This window comes from Mus musculus, chromosome 5, assembly GCF_000001635.26.
Source record: "Mus musculus strain C57BL/6J chromosome 5, GRCm38.p6 C57BL/6J".
NCBI classification, from domain to species: domain Eukaryota; kingdom Metazoa; phylum Chordata; class Mammalia; order Rodentia; family Muridae; genus Mus; species Mus musculus.
The window spans coordinates 70,768,430-70,788,138 of NC_000071.6; the positions used below are offsets into that span (position 1 = coordinate 70,768,430).

At 34.8% G+C, this 19,709-nt stretch overlaps 1 protein-coding gene across 4 annotated transcripts in view; it reads right to left on the reverse strand.

Moving 5' to 3' along the window:
- The window catches only part of Gabrg1 (gamma-aminobutyric acid (GABA) A receptor, subunit gamma 1), a 91,571-nt gene that overhangs the window by 17,383 nt on the left and 54,479 nt on the right, over positions 1-19,709 (reverse strand). For 2 of the 4 annotated variants that reach the window (NM_010252.4, XM_006503738.2), the window contains exons 4-8: positions 13,817-14,037; positions 12,221-12,303; positions 9,633-9,770; positions 8,689-8,841; positions 5,842-6,053 (exon numbers count right to left, since the gene is read on the reverse strand). In NM_010252.4, coding sequence (NP_034382.2) covers positions 5,842-6,053; positions 8,689-8,841; positions 9,633-9,770; positions 12,221-12,303; positions 13,817-14,037 — 807 coding nt within the window. Of the gene's footprint in view, positions 1-789; positions 2,511-3,219; positions 5,650-5,841; positions 6,054-8,688; positions 8,842-9,632; positions 9,771-12,220; positions 12,304-13,816; positions 14,038-19,709 lie in introns of those variants that run through there. The other 2 variants (XM_011240701.3, XM_006503737.3) reach the window with 2 other exon arrangements.

Here is a 19,709-nt window from a genome sequence, read left to right on the forward strand (position 1 = left end):
GACACGCAAACTTTATATGCCCCAGTACAGGGGAACGCCAGGGCCATAAAAGGGGAGTGGGTGGGTAGGGGAGAGGGGGTGGGTGGCTATGGGGGACTTTTGGTATAGCATTGCAAATGTAAATGAGCGAAATACCTAATAAAAAATGGGAAAAAAAAAAAAAAAAAAAAAAAAAATAAAGTTTGAAATAAGGACTAAAGAATAAGAGAAAACAGGAGGTTTGGCCTTGACTGTTGAAGAATCATAGGAAAAAAATGTTCAGTTTCTTTGTTTAAATTTTGTCAGTGGAAAAACTGACAAAAATGTCACAATGGGAAAAACCCTTGCCTTCGAGACCTGGCAATCTGATTTGATTTCTGGAGCCCACAAAAGCAAAAAGGTGGAAGGAAGAGACCCTTGCCGAAAAGTTGTCCTTAGAGCTCTTCACACACCCTCTGGTAGTTGGAAGAACACACCCACACATAACCCATAGTTATAATGATAATGATATTGATTTTAAATCTATTAAGTGTTTTTTAAGTTTATTTGGGCAAGCTATCATGTCATAAACATCTTTTAAGATGATGCGAGCTCATGAGAGTTACATACTTGTGGATTAAAGCAACTCCTTGGATTTTTACGGCTACCTTCTTTCCTTAAATATCACAAGACATAAAAGCAAAGCTTACTAGCCCGGTGGTGGTGGCATACACCTTTAATCCCAGCCATTGGGAGGCAGAGGCAGGCAGATTTCTGAGTTCGAGGCCAGCCTGGTCTATAAAGTGAGTTTCAGGACAGCCAGGGCTACACAGAGAAGCCCTACCTCGAAAACAAAACAAAACAAAAACAAAAAAAGAGCAACGTTTACTAGGATCTACCTTTTGTAATACAATAAATGAATTAAAATACAATTAAAATTATGTCCAAATTTATAAATCAAACACAAAAAAATAAGAAAAAAGATCCAAAACATTGAGTCCTCAAACTTAAAGTGGGTAATTTGATCCCATGACTCTCGTGGTGCACACATTACTGCAGTGTTACAAGCTACTTGTCAAAAATAGATGTTTTACAGTGTCTTTATTTGAGCTTCAGCATAATCTGCTCTGAGAGTTTTTACTGGAATCAGTAATGTACTGTCACTTTGTCAGTTTGGGTGAAGTGTAAGCCTACTTTTTATGAGTACTTTGAACAGAAGAAATGTTAAAATGAAGGGCAGAAAGTTGGAACAGGGTTCTCAAAAGTCCTGTGTATTTAGTCTATGATCAAACACTAACAAAGCTGTCCTCATGAAAAATCACCGAACCTGTGCTTGTATGGTTTCTTTGAGTGTAAATGAAATCATGTAAAATGCTCAAATCAGTTCCTGGAACCCTCAATGAATGTTAGAAATTGGATTCAGGTTATTATAATTGCTTTTGTAAAATGAAATTACTGTCAGTCATCAAGTTGTTACATGTATTAGAATCATTAAAATCAATTTTAGCATCAATTGATGCAGTCTGTAATTTTGTCACTGTGATTGGGAATGTGGAGTGAAGGTCTACAAATCTACAGAAACAAGAAAGAATGTAATAGCCATGATTTTCTGCAACTGCTGGGTTTTAACCTTAACAGTGACCTTACTGTCTAAAAGTAAGTTAATTCCATGTGCCATTCATTGTTGAAAATCCAAACGTATTGTGAAATAGAAATCAAAGAGAAATCTTTGATGTTATTAATGTTTGCTTTGTTGCGCTGTCACAAGGCCTTATTTTATAGCACAGCACACATGACAGTCCCTCTCTTCTATCTTCCACTTGCTGAAATAACAGGTGTGGAAAAAAAGCCATATTCAAAATGTGTCTTAAATAACTTTTCATTCTTATATGAAATAATATAGTATAAAGAAATCTTGCAGTAATTGAATAGAAATGGCCTGAACGCATGTCCTTTTTCTGATGTTAGTTGAGGTACTCTGAGTTTTTCTTCATTTAGAAGAATGTTGGGTATATGTGTGTTTGTGTTATAGATAGATAGATAGAGGTACAGATGAGATAGATGATATATAGATATAGATGATATAGATGAAGATATAGGAGAGCTTTATTATGTTCAGAAATGTTCTTCTATCTCTACACTCTCTGAAACCTTTACCATGTAGAAACATTGAATTAATTTGGTCAAAGAAACTTTTAGGTACCTAATAAGATGTTCACACAGTTTTTGACTTTTGGTCTATTGGGAATAAATAGCACTTACGGTTTTTATATGTTGAATCATGTATGTATGATGATTGGTCTTTAATAGAATCGTGGATTTCCATTTGCCAGTATTACACATTATTTATGGGAGTCTAATACAGCTCAGCTACTCTCAAAAACAACCTGCAGGTTTCTCCAAAAATAAGAAGAGATCTACACAGTATAAACCAATCCTCCACATATGCTCAAAGTATTTTATAGCTTACTCAAAAGGTATCTGTACCTTCATGCTGACTACTGCTTTGCTCACAAAAGATGGAAAATGGAATCAACCCAGATGTCCATCACCTGACAAATGAAAATGTGGTGTATAAATACAAAGTGATACTACTCAATTCTAAAGAATAACAAAGAATGAAATTTGCAGAAATATAATGGAACTGGAATTAGTTGTACATAGTGAAGTGACCTAGGCCCCAAAGGGACAAATGTTACATATTCTCTGTCAATTGTTTTTTTTTTCTGTATGTTTAACATGTATCACATATGGAGACTAGGGAACTTGAAGAGGACTTTTGATGAGGGAGATTCATGTGTGGAAAGGCGGGTTGTAGAATGTATATGAAATAAACACAGAGAAGAGGAATTCTTGGGACAGAAACATGAAAGTAGGTGGTGAAGTAATCAAGGCTGGAGACAGGAAGGCCAATTGGAAGGCATGAGAGCCTATTGAGAACCTATGATCTTCCAATTCAAGTAAAACTACAATGAGAGAGGATAATAGAACACATATGGTAAGAGGTAAAAGAGGGAGAATAAAGGTATAAGTGGAGATGGGGGATTGAGGTATCTTGAAAATGAATGAACACAGTACCCTCGTAGATTTGAATGTTTTTTCTTAGTTGGTGAATTGTTAGGAAGGAGTAGGTGGTGTGCATTGTAGGAAGAGGTGTTTCATGGACAGTCGGCTTGGGGATTCAAAAGTTGTGACAGGGTCTCTCTCTCTCTCTCTCTTTCTCTCTCTCTCTCTCTCTCTCTCTCTCTCTCTCTCTGTGTGTGTGTGTGTGTGTGTGTGTGTGTGTGTGTGTGTGTGTGTGTGTGTTACCTGTGGTTCCTGTTGTAAAGCTCTCAGCTCCTGTTCCAACACCATACCTGTCAGGTCTGTGCAGTATGATCATGGAGTAACCATCAAAAACCCTAAGACAGCCCCCAATTAATGCCTTCTTTCCTAACAGTTGCTTTGATGAAGTTATCTTTTCACATCACTGGGCCACTAACTAAAACAAGGACTGTGAATATTTGGAGGAAGAGAATGAATTAACTAAAACTAAGGATGTAGAAAGAAGCACCATGAAACCCTATTCACTTGTAAGCTAACTTAAGATAAAATCTTTTAAAAGAAAAATTTGAACAGAAATACTCCACATTAGTGAATAATACTACTACAAACAGAGATGGATTATTAAATGAAAGCCTGAGTTAAATGAATAGTTTACCTCCCTAAGGTCAGAAAGTCCTATATACAAACTTAAACAATAGATTCTTTTGCCATTTCTCATGTTTGTTCATATAATTAGATTCTATTGCTCGAGAAACCACATTCTTGGTTGAATTTCCAGAGAAATCAATCCTGAGCTACCTGCTGCCTGCTTTCATAGCACTACAAGGTGTTATACAGGCTGCTGGGGAAGAAAGGACATCAATGGTGTTATCTATCTCTAGTCCCTGAATGCCACAACACTGACCTGCTAGACAGGATCTGTTCACTGCTACAATAATAAAATTCTATTTCTGGGTTAACCAGCTGCTTTCTTGACTAGATTTGAAGCCTGCTTCACAGAAGGGGTACTGCAAACATGATCAAAACTCTTGGCTATGGACGTCTTAGACTATAGAGGATAACTTATTGATGTCATTCTTCTAAATGGGCATTTTCTCAAACTGCCTTATAAGTCCTTATGTTTATATTACATATACTTAGTTTTCTGCTGGTCTCACCTTTTGTCAGAGAAGCTTTTTTTCTCAGCGCATTACTCTTTAACGTGCTTGAAATCACTGTGAGGTGACCAATAATGGATAGAACATCTACATCAACACCATCAGTCCTACAAAGCTTCTCAGAACATTTTGGGAAACAGAGATTAAAGGATTATAAAAAGAAGGATGTGGTGAAATACTGTCCTCTGGAAATGGCTTTTCCACACAAGAATTAACAGCATCTTTCATTGCATACTTCTGATCCATTCAGTTAAAAATTGTAGCTAGAAACAGGTTGTGGTTTCCACAGCCACTAGTTAGATGAGGAACTATGGAGTGTAGTTGCTCGAAGAAAAGGCATCATTTTCTTTAGGAGAATGACCATCGGAAGGTTGTTCAGGACCCACATCATAATCTCATCCACACATGCATATCATCAGGACTGGTAATACTAAGCACTTAAAAATAAATAGTAATAAAATAACATGAAGTTGGGATAAAAATGTGCTGCTGCCACAGTCCCGGGGAGGTGAGATTGAGTAAGGGTAGTGAAGGATAGTAATATCAAGACTGGATGCTGTATAAAATATATATTTTAAAAGTCATTTTATAAGGGATATCTAGTAGAGAAAACTATAAATAAGATTTTTGGACTGGTCAGTTATAAGTAATCAAGTTTAACCTGAATTCTGTTCATCTTTTATCATATGTTCTTAAACATCCCTTTTCTATAACAAGGCAATCTCATGGATGTTCAGAAAAGCATCTGTAACTAAAACGAGGTACTGGTAAGGTGTCCACATTGGTGAAAGAGAAGTGCTTTTTATTCAGAAATAACTAACAGCTGTGTAATTGGACTTAATGCCAGCTTGAAAGGAGAGAATTTATGATGGTGCTATAAACATAGCTTCCTACCAGTGGCTGAAGTGGTCATAGGCTTGAGAGCCAAACAAGCTACTGCCAGTTTCCTAATCCAAAGTGATTTCTAGCCATTTTGAAAATGCCTGTCATATCCACAGGTAAGTGTAGCTGTCACTGCTCCTCAAAGAAGCTTCATTTGACAAGAAATGGAGACAAACATGTAGCTACAGAACTAGTGAACATGCAGAGAAGTATTGACTGTGGGATGACCAATCTTAAGCGATATATCTTAGGTTCAATTCCTAACCCTGATGCTAAGTGAAAGTCCTAGAAGAGGGAGTGGGAAAACTGTATATATAGTGGCTGAGGATGCCTGTAGAGAGACCTTATCTCCTAGATGTGACAAGTAAACACTTATGAATTCTCAGCAGCCTACTTGCATGAACAAGACCCTCATGACAACACCAGCTGTGGCAGGAGAAATTCTAGGTCTCACTCCTAGATGTATTGTTACAGGGGATCAGTTGTTGCTGAGAACCAGTTGCCCCAGGAACAGACTCCCACATAATTTGTCCAATCCCAAATGAGCAACCCTGGACAAATGCATATAAGAGCAATGGTAAATGGACACAGAGTGCTGTGTGAACATCTGCACACATATTATGTACAAATATGTTTGTATATGTAACAAGAAGAGTTGAAGGAGTGGTTGTGAACAAGGAAGGGATAAAAGAGCAGGAGAAAAAAATGAAAGAAAAAGGAGAGTGATAAATATATGCAATGTTCCCTCCTGTGTGAAGTTATCATCATAACAATGTTAAAAACTAAAAATAAAACATACCGAAGTCTTGTTTTTCAGCTTCCTGCCTCTGGTGGTTTTTCCTTTATTGTTGCTAGTAAAATAATGCAAGGTTCCGTATTCCATGAGTGCTGCAAACACAAAAATGAAACACACAGAGACAAAGAGATCCATTGCTGTCACGTAAGAAACCTTAGGTAAAGATTTTCTAGCAATTGTACTGAGGGTTGTCATAGTCAAAACCGTAGTGATACCTGTGAAGAAAGGGGGAAAAAATAGATGATTAAAGTAATTTAATAGAACATTTGTATTCTTTTGTCTAATTTAACAATATTGTCAGCTGAAATAAATAAAAGAAACAAAAGGATATGATTGCCAGAAAGAATTACTAGTAACCATGGCTACATTACATTCACTGTGTTCTTTGTGTAGGAAATTTTAATGATTTAAATTACTGTGAATTGCAGGTTGACTGCTAATATTCAGTCTTACCTTCCTTCATGGTTAAAAAAAATAATCATTTTTAGTTGATAGGTGGCTTTCAAAAAACATTTTCATTGTCTACCTACTTTGCTGCAGAGTGTGAGCACGGAATAAGATCCAAGCCAGAAATTAATGTCTAGAGAAAGACAGTACACTGCTGGAGATGCCCTACTTTCTTTTCTGTCATCCAGAAGCCAGTATAGCCTCCTTAAACTATGAGAAAACTCCAGAAATTCACCCACAACATAGCTGAAAACCCAATGCCCCTGAATCCTTCTTACCACACGATATATATATATATATATATATATATATATCACAATGAACCACAACTTTTGGACTTGTACAATAAAAAAAAATACTTTTCAACTTACTTGATGCAACAGTATTGAAAGGCTTTTGTGTTATTGTGTTCTGCCTTACCCAGTGAAAATCACCTATACTAATACGTTAGCAAAATATTTTTAATATTGTAACTTGGACTTATTATTTAAAACTCCAAATTTAGGATCCAGACAGAATTAAATAAATTTTATATTTCAAAAACACAATGAATTTTTTTATTTCTAAAATTTCAGTATGTGTGACTGTAATACATGTCCGAGCCAAGCCCTTCGATCGGCCTTTGGACTCATTTCCTCTCTCACTTTTACATAACAGTCTTCTCTCTGAGAGCTCTCTGTTAGTCTTGGGACACATACATGAGAAGAACCTCTATATCCTTTGTGTCTAAAACACAGTCATCCATATTCATCTACAAACATAGTTACGTAAGCACTTCTGCCTGTCTTGCTTGCATGTTTGTATGTAAACAACATAGATATACTGGAAGAAGATGCCATACGACAGGATTAGATCTCCTGAAACTGTAGTTACAGATGGTTATGAGTCATCACAGAGGAACTGGAACTGGTAATCAATCCTGGGTCTTCTGCAGGACCAGCACGTGCTCTTAACCAAGTTACCTTTCCAGCTCCTACCAACCTTATTCTCATTCTTTATTCCACCAACTATAGATCTACAAGTGGCATGTTTGACTCTCCTAAATGTACTAAGCATGATGCTAAATAAGTTGTGTTGTAAATATGAACAGAATTGCAAGATCTTTAATTTAAAAAGAATCAGCCAAAAGGGCTACAGAAACATCTTTAGTACGGGGCAAACAGCAGGGACCATTTTCTCTCCTGTGGCTACTGAACCATTCTGTAATAATTCTCTGACGTGCACATCATTTTTCTTTCATGGATAATTAGTGTTAGAAATAAAAGTGATACACATGTGGTAGATTTTGATAAATATAAGGAAAATTAGGTTCACCTTCTGACTTTTCTCTTATTTGCTATGTGATCTTAAGAACAATGTCTTAATCACTTTTTCTTATACCTATAGATGAGAGCTATCAACATACCCAATAACTAAGTTATTATTTTATTATCATACAAAATGTTCCTTCAGTAATTTAACTAAGACCATAAAAATATTTTTAAATAATTAATGTAAATAAAATTTAAATATGTACATGTTTTCACTCACTTCTCACTTCGTCTGCACCTTTGATAAGACTCCACTAATTGTTTTCCGATATTTATGTGATTTGCATTTTACTATGTTTATTAGATGAATGTGTTTAACAGCTCTCATAGAAATTATAGGAAAACCTATTTACGACAGAAAATAAAAACTTTATATTTTGTACACTATTATAATTGTATTGAAATTCAATCTTCATGCTGTAAATGAATAAATGGTTTAATAAGTTTTCCTTATAGATCACTACAAGGACAATAGATTCACTTACAATCACATATAAGATACATCACTTATTTTTTTACATAGCATGTTCACTACAACACACTCTTACAGAGAGACAATAATCTATTTTATAAAATATGAATAGCAACTACTCTTGTAATTATTGCACAGGAAACTCTAAGAGAAATGAATCACTGGTACGGAGGCCAGGAAGTGTCATGCTCTTTCCAGATATCTGTCTCTTGGAACAGCTGAGTATTGATTTGTGATTTCAGGATTCACTAGTGAGCTACTGTTGACATTTTGGGATTCTGCTAGAACAAAACAGTTTTTGTTATAAAGCAATTAAAATATTGATATAATGAAATTTAGATATTTTTCCCTCTCTGCTTTTTATGTGTTAATTTTTATATATGTTTAACTTCTGTCTACAGGAAAAATATGAGTTTTCTAATTCAAAGTTCTTACAGTAGGGTTTTCTGTTTTGTTTTTTGTTTTTGTTTTCTTTTTAAAAGTCCTTTCAATTTGTTATTTTACTAAGCTTTTCTATTTATTAATACCTCATTATAGTCTAGGGCATATTTCTAACATATTCATCAATAAAGTTTTATTTATTAATCTTTAAGTTCTTATGATGTAGTAGCATAGCCTTACCCAGGGATGTTCTAGCAGGTACTGCATCTTTATTGATCCAAAAAGACACCCAGGAAAGAACCACTGTTAGAATACACGGAATGTATGTCTGAATCGTGAAATAGCCCATCCGTCTGCTCAGGTCAAAAAAAATAGTCATGATAATATAATCTCCTGTAAAAAAAACAAAATAGATGTGTATATAAAATGTAGTATATAAAATGTAGATTCTACTTTATAAACCTTAGTAACATTGACCTCTACTGCTAACACTACCCATTTGACTTTTTCTTTTAAGTAAATATTTCAGGTTTTTCTTTTATAATGGCCAATAAAAATCAAATGACTTGCACCAGACTTTGAGCTTTAGTAGAGGGCCATCAAATATTCCTTAGAATGAAATTCCATCGTGAAAATATATGATTCAGAGAACTAATCTAAAAGCAGTAATTTACAATTGACTCAGGCTTTTTTCTTTTTTCTTTTTTCTTTTCTTTTATTAGATATTTTCTTTATTTACATTTGAAATGTTAGCCCCTTCCTTGGTTTCTCCTCTGAAAATCCTCATCTTACTCCCCTCCCCCTGCTCACTAACCCACCCACTCCCTCTTCCTGGCCCTGGAATTCCCCTACACTGGGGCATTGAGCCTTCACAGGACCAAGTGCCTCTCCTCCCATTGATGTCCAACAAGGCCATCCTCTGCTACATATGCAGCTGGAGCCATGAGTCCCACCATATGTATTCTTTGGTTGGTGGTTTAGTCCCTGGGATCTCTGGGAGGTCTGGTTGGTTCATATTGTTGTTCCTCCTGTGGGGCTGCAAACCCCTTAAACTCCTGGGTCCTTTCTCTAGCTCTGCCATTGGGGACCCTGTGCTCAGTCCAATGGTTGGCTGTGAGCATCCACTTCTGTATTTGTCATGCTTTGGCAGAGCCTCTTAGGAGACAGCTATATTTCCTTCTTACCAGAGATTGTGTGAGAGATTTCAGTAGAATTTCGTAACCCTACAAATGCAAACTGATATAATCTCCAGTACTTAGGATCAGCTACTTCCACAGAGGGCTTTTTCCACTTGTACTCAATTTCATTTTTAGGGTATCCATCTGGAGAGAAAATTGTAACAAAATATATGTAGGTAGCAAAATTCAAACAAGTTACCATTGCAATAGCAACACCATCCAAACAATGGCTATTGGAAATCCTTCTCTCATTTAGTATTACAAGGTTCCTCAAATATAGAAGGTGCTTCTCTCTCTCCCTCTGTGTGTGTGTGTGTGTGTTGTGTGTGTGTGTGTGTGTGTGTGTGTGTGTGTGTGTGTGTGTGTAGCAGTTATGATGAATACAGGTATCATTTGATTCCTTTTAACACCATTAGTGTTGGAATGAGGGAACACTGTTAATGTTGATCTATGGTCCTCTCAGTATTTCTCATATATCCTTGGTCTGGAACTTGAAAGGCATATCAGAAACTCATGTACTAGAATTATAAGTTGACATCATGGTAGCCTGGTAATTTCTATTTTCTACTAGACTTTATTCCTGAAATATTGTCAAACACACACCTGAAATCAATGTATTTTTAAAATATCCTCAAATCTAAGTTGATTGCAAGTCAACTTTCTGGTTATAAATTCTTATATAAATTCTTTTGGTTAACATGTTTTTGTCTTTTTAATCATTTATAACTTCTGAAAATATTTTAGGAAAAAAATGTTCTTTCTACACAAGAGTTGGTATTCATATTATATAACCAGTTTGCACTAATCACTGTAAATATTTTCAAATAAATACATTATTTTGTAGGATACTCTGTTATTAAATCAATAAAATAAGTCATCTTTGAAGACCTACTTAAGAGTGTTTACTATTTCATTTTTTTCATTTGTCTCTCTCTTTTCACATTGTGTGTTGCTTTCTGTTATTCATTATAGGTACAGGAAGCATACAGTATATGTATAAAATGTCATGGGTATGGACAAACACAGAATTATGGCACTGAAATACACTTAAGCTATAATAGAATCATCTATACGTTGTTGTAAAGTACCAGAAGTAAAAATATGAATTTCCCTCCTGGACTTCTGTGATCAACCTGAGGATCGCTGATTATAACTAATGAGTTTTTGTGTCATTGACATCAAATTGATCATATAAGATGTAGCAGTCCCAAGTAATACCAGTCAAAGTCAAGTGAATATCATACCCAGAGTTAAGAACTGAAACTTTAAGAGAGAACAATGATTGTCATACCATCAATATTAAGGTATAAATTATGTCATGAGTCATTATACCTTGTCTGAAAATTCAATTATAATGTCCTGAGATAAAGTTTGGAAAACAAAAAATTGAGATCTGAATTGATTAGTATAGAATTATGTTGTAGTTTGGTAAACTTATTTCAAGAAATTAATGCTGAATTACAAAGGATTTAACAGGTAAATGAAAAAACACAGCTGGGTACTAGTTGGGAATATATACCTAACATTCCAGTAGGGAATGGCTGAGACTCTTAACAAAAGCATGATTTGTAAAAAGGGAAAGAACCTTAATAACCTAAAATATAAACTATGGTACTCTCAAAATGACCACATATTCCTAAGACTTAATTATTACCTAAAGGAGTATGTATTTTTAGATAGTATATATGTGTATAAATATATAAATAATTATTTAATGTAACAAATATTTCAATAAAACATTATAACTCTCACATTGTGAGAAAAGAGGAGATTGGTTTTGAATTTCAATTTATTGAAATCTAAACATTCAACTACATTTCACCTATTTTTCCCTAATTAAATAAGTCCTGTGTACCTTGGCTTTTCCAGCTTATTACAGCCTTCTCTAATATCTGCTATTCACACAGTAAATATTTTTTTTATTCAATCCGTTTTAAACATAGTTTAAAGACAAGTTAATAATGTTAAGCATTGCATCAGGAAGATTAATAAAATTAAAACAATGTTTTCTTTATTTCTGGTTGTGTAGAAACATTTGAATGATAAGCACGATTCACAGGGCCTTTGATTACCCAAGAGAAGAACAAGGAATGGTTTTGGTTTGTTTGCTTTGTTTTTCTTTTTCTTTTCTCTGTACATTGGTTTGTTTTATCTTATTTTGTTTTTCTTCAGTACCTGTTTGTTTTCTCCAGAGAAACAGAACGGGTATGGATTCAAATGGGAAGGGCGGTAGATGGCATTTTGGAGGGATTGGGAGAGAAAAATTGCAAGCAGAATATATAATATGTATAAAACTCTATTGTTTGTTAAAATATACGTTTAATAAAATCATAGGGAAAAAAGTTAAAGATATAGAAATAAAGCTGAAAATTTTGAAAATTACACACACACATATATGTATACACATATATAGTCACAACACTTTTTTTAATTTTTCATTTGAAATCAATCAACAAATGAGCTATTTATTCTTATTTTACTAAAAGTTTGAAGAATATTCATCATACTTCTAATACTAGTTTTTATTTCATTTTATATATTAATAACATATACTGAAGCTAAACTTTGTAAAATTATCAATGTTTTTTACTTACAGCTTGAAAATTCCAGTGGACAGGAATGTTCATCCATAGGAAAATTATGAAGTTGAAGGTAGCACTCTGCATTAATTGTTAATCTATTTAAATGGAAAAAGACATTACATAAAAGGAAATAAATCGTCATAAAAAAACACTTATGTTTTAAAACAGCATTTGGACCTCCTGTAATGGACTATGGTATAATAGAATACTAAGCTTACCTTAAATTTTAATGATAAATACTACACTCTTCACTATTGGGTATGAAATTCAAACAGTTTTTCTCAAGCAAACTAAATAGCTACTCTACTACTCTATATGTTTCAAGCTCCACATTTACATTAAAATACCTCCTGGAACTTCATGAATGCATATATGTAAATATATTTATAGGAATATGAAAGTAATACATTATACATGGCTATGTATGAGCTTCTTTTCTCTAAATCTTGCATGATACTCTTTAAAGACAACATCAAGGAACATGGCAAAGTGAAAACCCCTTGAAGTCTCAAAAAATGCAGGCAACTAAGAAATGTTGAGAGCAGGAGAGGTGGTCTTCCCTGGAAAGAGGATATCCATTGTTCCCAAGGAAGAGTCTCTCTAGGGCCAATGGGTCAGCCTTGAAAAGACACATAAAAATAACACACTACATGGACTGAGAAAGTCATATTTAGGAATATATATTTACATGCTTGTACATATAACATGCATACACATACTTATATGTGTATGCATGTAATGTGAAGTTTTGGAGGGAGAACACAGAAGAGAGAAATGTAACTATATTATAATCTCAAAAGTAAAATGAAAACAGTAGAAATCAATGCTTTTTAATAAGCATATGTGTTGATGGGAAAAAATTGAATAGATTTGAACTCACATCTCACTTGTTTCATTGTCATGTTTTGCCACAGTGCTAAAAATCAGAATAATATTAAATTCCAAGGGGAAAAACTGACAGTAATTTTCATTACACATTCAGCAATATAAGCCAAGGCTGGGGAGAAGACTCAGCAAGCAGCTAAGCACACTCACTGATCTTGCAGAGCACCTATTTGGGTTCCCATTATCCACATAGTGGCTCACAGCCGTCTATAAATCTCGTTCTAGGAGATCCAAGTGCTTCTTCTGGCTTCTACCAGGCATGAATGTGGAAAATGTGGGAAAATGTAAGCAAGGCTGGGCAATGTTGATGCACACCGTTAATCTCAGCACCGAGGAGTCAAAGGTAAGTGGATTTCTGTGAGTTCAAAGACAGCCTGATCTATTTCATTGGTTCTAGGGCAGCCAAAGCTACACCAAGAAACACTGCTTCAATAAAATGCAAACAAAAGTAATATACATAAAAAATGAAAAGTACTTAAAACATCAAATAAATAAATGAGTGAATACTAAAATACTAGCTGAAACCTTTTCTGCTTCCAAGTAGAAAGATCAACGACTCTCCCCAGAACTTTCACATAAACTCTGCTTATGGAAATGTGTCACCAAAACAGTTCTCCATTTTAGATTTTAGCCAATAAAAGGGGTCCCTGTGTCCTGCTCGGCTGGTATGAAGGAGGCCTGTTTGGTAGCTGACAAAGTAACTGTAGGCTCAATCAATATTACCGAAGAGTATAGAGAACCCTTCCATCACTCCAAATCCGCAGCAGGCGATTAGGCGTTGTTATCCAGTGTGCATCCGATTTTCTTGAGTTCCTGAAGAAAGTGTCGGGAATCCAAATTTTCCCCACCATGTTGCTGTTGAGCATAAGTACTTTCATGGTGCTATTGAACTTTAAACGGCTGTCAAACCAGGTTTGGGCAAAAATTATGTCTATTGTATACTCCTATAAGATTAAACAGTAGGAATATATTAATAATGTTATCATTTCAGATGCTTTCCTGAGAAATTGGCATTTTATAGTATAAATTTCCAAGATATAAGATATAATTTGCTAAACACATGAAACTCAAGGAGAATGAAGACTGAAGTGTGGACACTATGCCCCTCCTTAGATTTGGGAACAAAACACCCATGGAAGGAGTTACAGAGACGGAGTTTGGAGCTGAGATGAAAGGATGGACCATGTAGAGACTGCCATAGCCAGGGATCCACCCCATAATCAGCATCCAAACGCTGACACCATTGCATACACTAGCAAGATTTTATTGAAAGGACGCAGATGTAGCTGTCTCTTGTGAGACTATGCCGGGGCCCAGCAAACACAGAAGTGGATGCTCACAGTCAGCTAATGGATGGATCATAGGGCTCCCAATGGAGGAGCTAGAGAAAGTAGCCAAGGACCTAAAGGGATCTGCAACCCTATAGGTGGAACAACATTATGAGCTAACCAGTACCCCGGAGCTCTTGACTCTAGCTGCATATATATCAAAAGATGGCCTAGTTGGCCATCACTGGAAAGAGAGGCCCATTGGACTTGCAAACTTTATATGCCCCAGTACAGGGGAATACCAGGGCCAAAAAGGGGGAGTGGGTGGGCAGGGGAGTGGGGGTGGGTGGATATGGGGGACTTTTGGTATAGCATTGGAAATGTAAATGAGTTAAATACCTAATAAAAAATGGAAAAAAAAATAAAAAAAAAATAAAATAAAATAAAAAAAAATAAATTTCCTATAATTGAACAGCACTTAGATTTTGTCTCTTTGAAGAAATAATTGTGGTATTTTAAACCTCCTTTAAAATGATTTCAAGTGACTCACATAACGTGAAATCCAAAAATTCCAGATATCTTCCGTGGTATTGATCATTGTAATTTTTTTCAGTTCCATAATCTTCAATTTTAGGAGTTAATAATTATTGTTATCAGTGTTAAATTTGGTTGTATTTACATCATGCGTTCTATAAACATGCCCAAAATCAAGAGGCAAATATCCACAAATCTATCAATAGTCACTCATAATATCCTTAGTCTGGAAATTTGATTCCCATTATGTGAGTTCAATAGTGTTATGCCTTATTGACTACTAAGCAATTATAACATCTGAAATATCACATCAATGGTTCCATATGCTATCCTGTTATCAGAACTTTCTAACATCTTGTGAAATAGATACCACAATAATTATTTCTCAAAAGCTCATATGATGAAAGGTAAAGAACTTTCCCCCACGTCAGAGTTAATAACTTCCAATGGTCATTTACAAGGCTGAATATTAAATTCCTCTTAGAGTTCTACTGAGACCTGGGTTACAAAGCTCTGCTGACAGGAAGTAACTACCAAGAGAGAGAAATGTGGCCACACAAATATTGATCAGACATCACCCACTTTTGGAACCTGAAAAATTGCTGCCATCTTATGTGTTAAATATTTTCATAAAAATTAAGGAAAGGACAATAATAAATGATACAGAAAAGAAACTATAAACATATGTCGCTGTGTGGACATTGGCTTGTATGTGTACAAAAATGTTGATGTGAAATGAAGTAAAAGCAGTTTAAAATAGGAAGTATGTTGGCTAGTAGAAAGGATGCTTGCATCCTCGTTCTTGACGTGATATTTGCAATTGGTCAATTTGCCTGAAAAGAAATATTTACCATGAGAAATGGAAGTATGACTGCGAGTTTGGTTAATGAATATTTAAAATCTATTTTTAAGCCAGGGAGACTAATGAGTAAACAGTCTGGGACCCATCTTATCAATAGGGAAGTTGGATAAAATCCTAGACTGCAGGAAGAATATTTATCATTTGATTACTGGAATCTAGAGATGAATTAAGAGGGGAAACTTCATTTTATCACAAACATGATAGAGATTCTTAATCATCTCACTGAATATCATCAGTGGTGGGCTGCAGAATCTCAGAATGTTTTAGCAAAACAAATATACTTCTAAATACACTATCACTGAACTGACTGCTCCTTAAGTTGTGTAAAAATTATTATTATCATTAAAATAAAAGGTTATTATAATTAACCCCTTTCTCATTTACTGGTCAGGGCCAATGTTCCTAATAGATATTTGATATCAATGAGAATTATCTATATTTCCTCTTCATTTACTGAAATGATTAATTCTTTGAAGCCTAACACCAACTTTGCCAATGACGGAGAGTTGAACTGTAACAGCAAATATAAACAGAGCGAAAGCTCTGTAAACCCTGGAAAGAGATGTGGCCAATGCTATTTAGCAGAGTCAATCATACATTCATGTATTCACTTGTACTTACATATTGGAACAAAATAAAATAAGGATATTTGAAGGGTCCCCAGCAAAACTGAGGCTGCAGCAATTTTACTAAAAGCAATCAAGCCTTTTATAGCTTTATCAGAAATGGAATAAAAAGTCAATTGCCAGGAAAAATACAGTTGTAATTGCCAATATACATGAAGTTTGTAAGCTACACTGGATATACAAGATTAATATCTATGACCAATTGTCCCGTCGAGCTTCCAAGCCTCCTTGACTACTAAGGAAACATACAGAGAAAAAAAAAAAAAGCAATCTGAACTTTCCACTATCTGAGGGAATGCATCTCAGGAATTGGAAAGCACTTTGTGCCCCAGGAGCCATGGAGTCTACCCTGAAGAACCTAGGATGAATAACTCTCAAGGCAGCTAGCCCAGGCCAAGTCCATTTTTCCCTACACATTTGGATGGGCAACTATGGCAGATAATTCATATGAAACCAAGTAAAAAATGTGGCTAGTACAAAGAGCATCATGATTCTTAGATATACTTAAATTCCAAATTCCTAAGATATCATCAAAAGTTGCATTTGAGAACGATTTTCCCAGTAATAGAAATGTTGAAATAACACAAATGCCATTCAGCAACTTCAAGGAATGTATTAACCCAGGGCTTTCTACCTGCATGGTCATAGTCTCAGCATGGAACTTTATTTCATTATAAGTAATTCTAAATATGTTCATCGCTGTTGGAGGGGTTATGGTTTTAAAGAGGTCAAATTTCCTTAAATAGAAAATATTAAAGAAAAGAGAAATGTTTCTACTCAAAACTAATCTGTGGTCAAAAGAAAGAGATGCAGAGCATATTTCTTGATAACTTGTCCTGCACAAAGCCCTGCAGGTGCTGTACTCCCAAGCCCTTTTAAACTGCTAATCCTTAATAAATGTCTTACTGAGATAAGAAGGTTATTGAAGTCTGTGCCATTTTATATGTAATCAAAAAATCCACTTTTGTTTACTCATTCATATTAGAGTAATTTCCAGAAAATGATCAAACTATGCTCTTGTACTTTATGTTCCTATTTAAAGGTTACACTCATCTGCATAAAAATGAGAAAAAAAATCTGAAATGGAGTTTCTATTGACTCAGAACAAGTACAATAGTTTTTAGCAGAAACATTTTAGAGAAGGGACAGTACATTTACTTCTTGAGATCGGCCATGCCTTGTATACTTAACTGTCTCCTTGAAATTTAACCAAGAAAATGAATAAAGGAGAAAAATGTGCTACTCTGATTTGTAAGGGAGCAAGACAAAATATAAGAGAATATTAGTACAGAAACCAAAGTTGTATAATGTAGCTACCTTTTGAAAAACTCAGTTTGAAGGTGGGCCAGGGGGCATGTTTGTTTTTTGTTTGTTTTCAGAATGGAAAAATATTCATATAAAATGCATGATCTCCCCAGCTAATATAGTTATAACTTTATTAGTACTGTTTGATTTATCCTGATCTTGTCTGTATACATTTGTATTATTTTCTTAAACTACCTAGACATCTCTAAGCTACAATAATGATACAGACAGGGAGAGAGTTGAGTAGTGAACCCATATTCTAGGAGTATCCATTGTAACACTTCACAGAACCAATTGTATTTCACTCAATTATCATAAAAACAGAAGACATGAAAATATCACATTAAGTAAAAAAAAAATTGATTTTTTTTTGTAAAAAAAATTCAGTGAAAATATGGAGGTCAAGAAATTCAAGAAATTCTCATGAGTCCTGAATCCAATATTGAACCCTTCGGCTCTGGCGTTGTTTCTGTGAATGTAGTTTGCAAATATCACAGTATCATAAATATTAATTTCTTAACCTGTTCAACAAACAACTTTTGAAGGTTTACATATCTTGCTCTACTTGTTTGATATAAATATGAGCTTAATAAACACTCAAAAATCAATAAAGGTTAGAATAAGTATAGATAAATGGTAAAAACTGGTAGAAATTATTTTTAGCTAGAGGTAATTTACATAGACTTAGTGATACAGGTACACATGGAGTTTGGAAGGTACATGACACCTTGATTAATAAATTGGTAATGTGACCCTAAGTGAAGAAGTGCATGCAAATGAATGGTCTTTGTGTGTGTGTGTGTGTGTGTGTGTGTGTGTGTGTGTGTGTGTGTGTGTGTGTGTGTGTGTATGTATGTTAAAGATGCCTGTTTTATTTTTTTTTTTTTTTACAAAATGTACACGATAATTTACATGTGTAAGCTTTTGTCCACTTAATATAAAACCCTCTATTTTTCTGAGATAGAAATCTGGCTCTAAATCCATATGCTATGAAAATTGGAGCTAAGAACCTAAAATCCTAATAATTCATTTGTTGATTTTCCTTATGATGCTTAAACACATTTTTACTATCAGGTGTAAGTTTCATAATAGTCTGCGTGTAAATTTAAAGAGTAAAATATCCAACTTAGTAGAGGCACAGCCAAACTCTTGCCATAGCATAGAAAATAAGAACTTTCCTAGCCTTAGGGAGACTTGAGCACAACAGAGAACCTAGTACTTGCCCCTATGTCTAACCATTTGGCACCCAGATCAGTACACAACTGTCTCCATGGATTTGTGCTGAGCAGTTTCTGCAGAGAAAGAGCAGATACTTCAGAGGGACACATGACAGAGAGTAGATAGGCTTTTCATAAAGAATTGGCTCATGTGACCTGGGAAGTATGACTAGTCTGAAATCTGCAGAACATACAGGCAGTCAGAGAGCAGGGATGCTGGAGCTCCATGCTCAAGCTTAGCATTCTGGAGGCCAAGTTACCTTTGAAGGAACTAAATTTGTTCTCTTAAGCTTTCGTGTGACTTAGGGTGAGTTTTCCCCATTGTAGAAGCTAGTTTCTTCGATTAAAAAATGTTCTAATATGTTAATGACAATAAAATAAAACTTAAAACAAAAAGTTCTAGAATGTTATTTTGGACAAATTACTAGTAATCTTACCCAAGGCAAAATAACATAGAAATTATTCTTCAGGGTACCATCATGCTAGGAATAGCTAGCTTTCGTTGGCTTTGGAATGAAAGCTATCAAATAATATTCTCTTCTCTTATTTCTAGACAAGGGAAATGAGTCATTTTGGTGGGAGGAAGAATTATATGTCATGTTTTCTAAGAGTGTTTACACTTGTTTTCATGTTGTCTCACCTCATTTTAAATTCTGCTTTGTTTCATATTTCTCAATTGAATGGAAAAATACACTAAAAATTTACACTTATAGGATCATGATTGTATTTTCACTGCATGCTGAGTTTTAACTAAATGATCAATTCTAGAAAGAAAGTAACCCTGAAGACATGTAGTATTCAAAG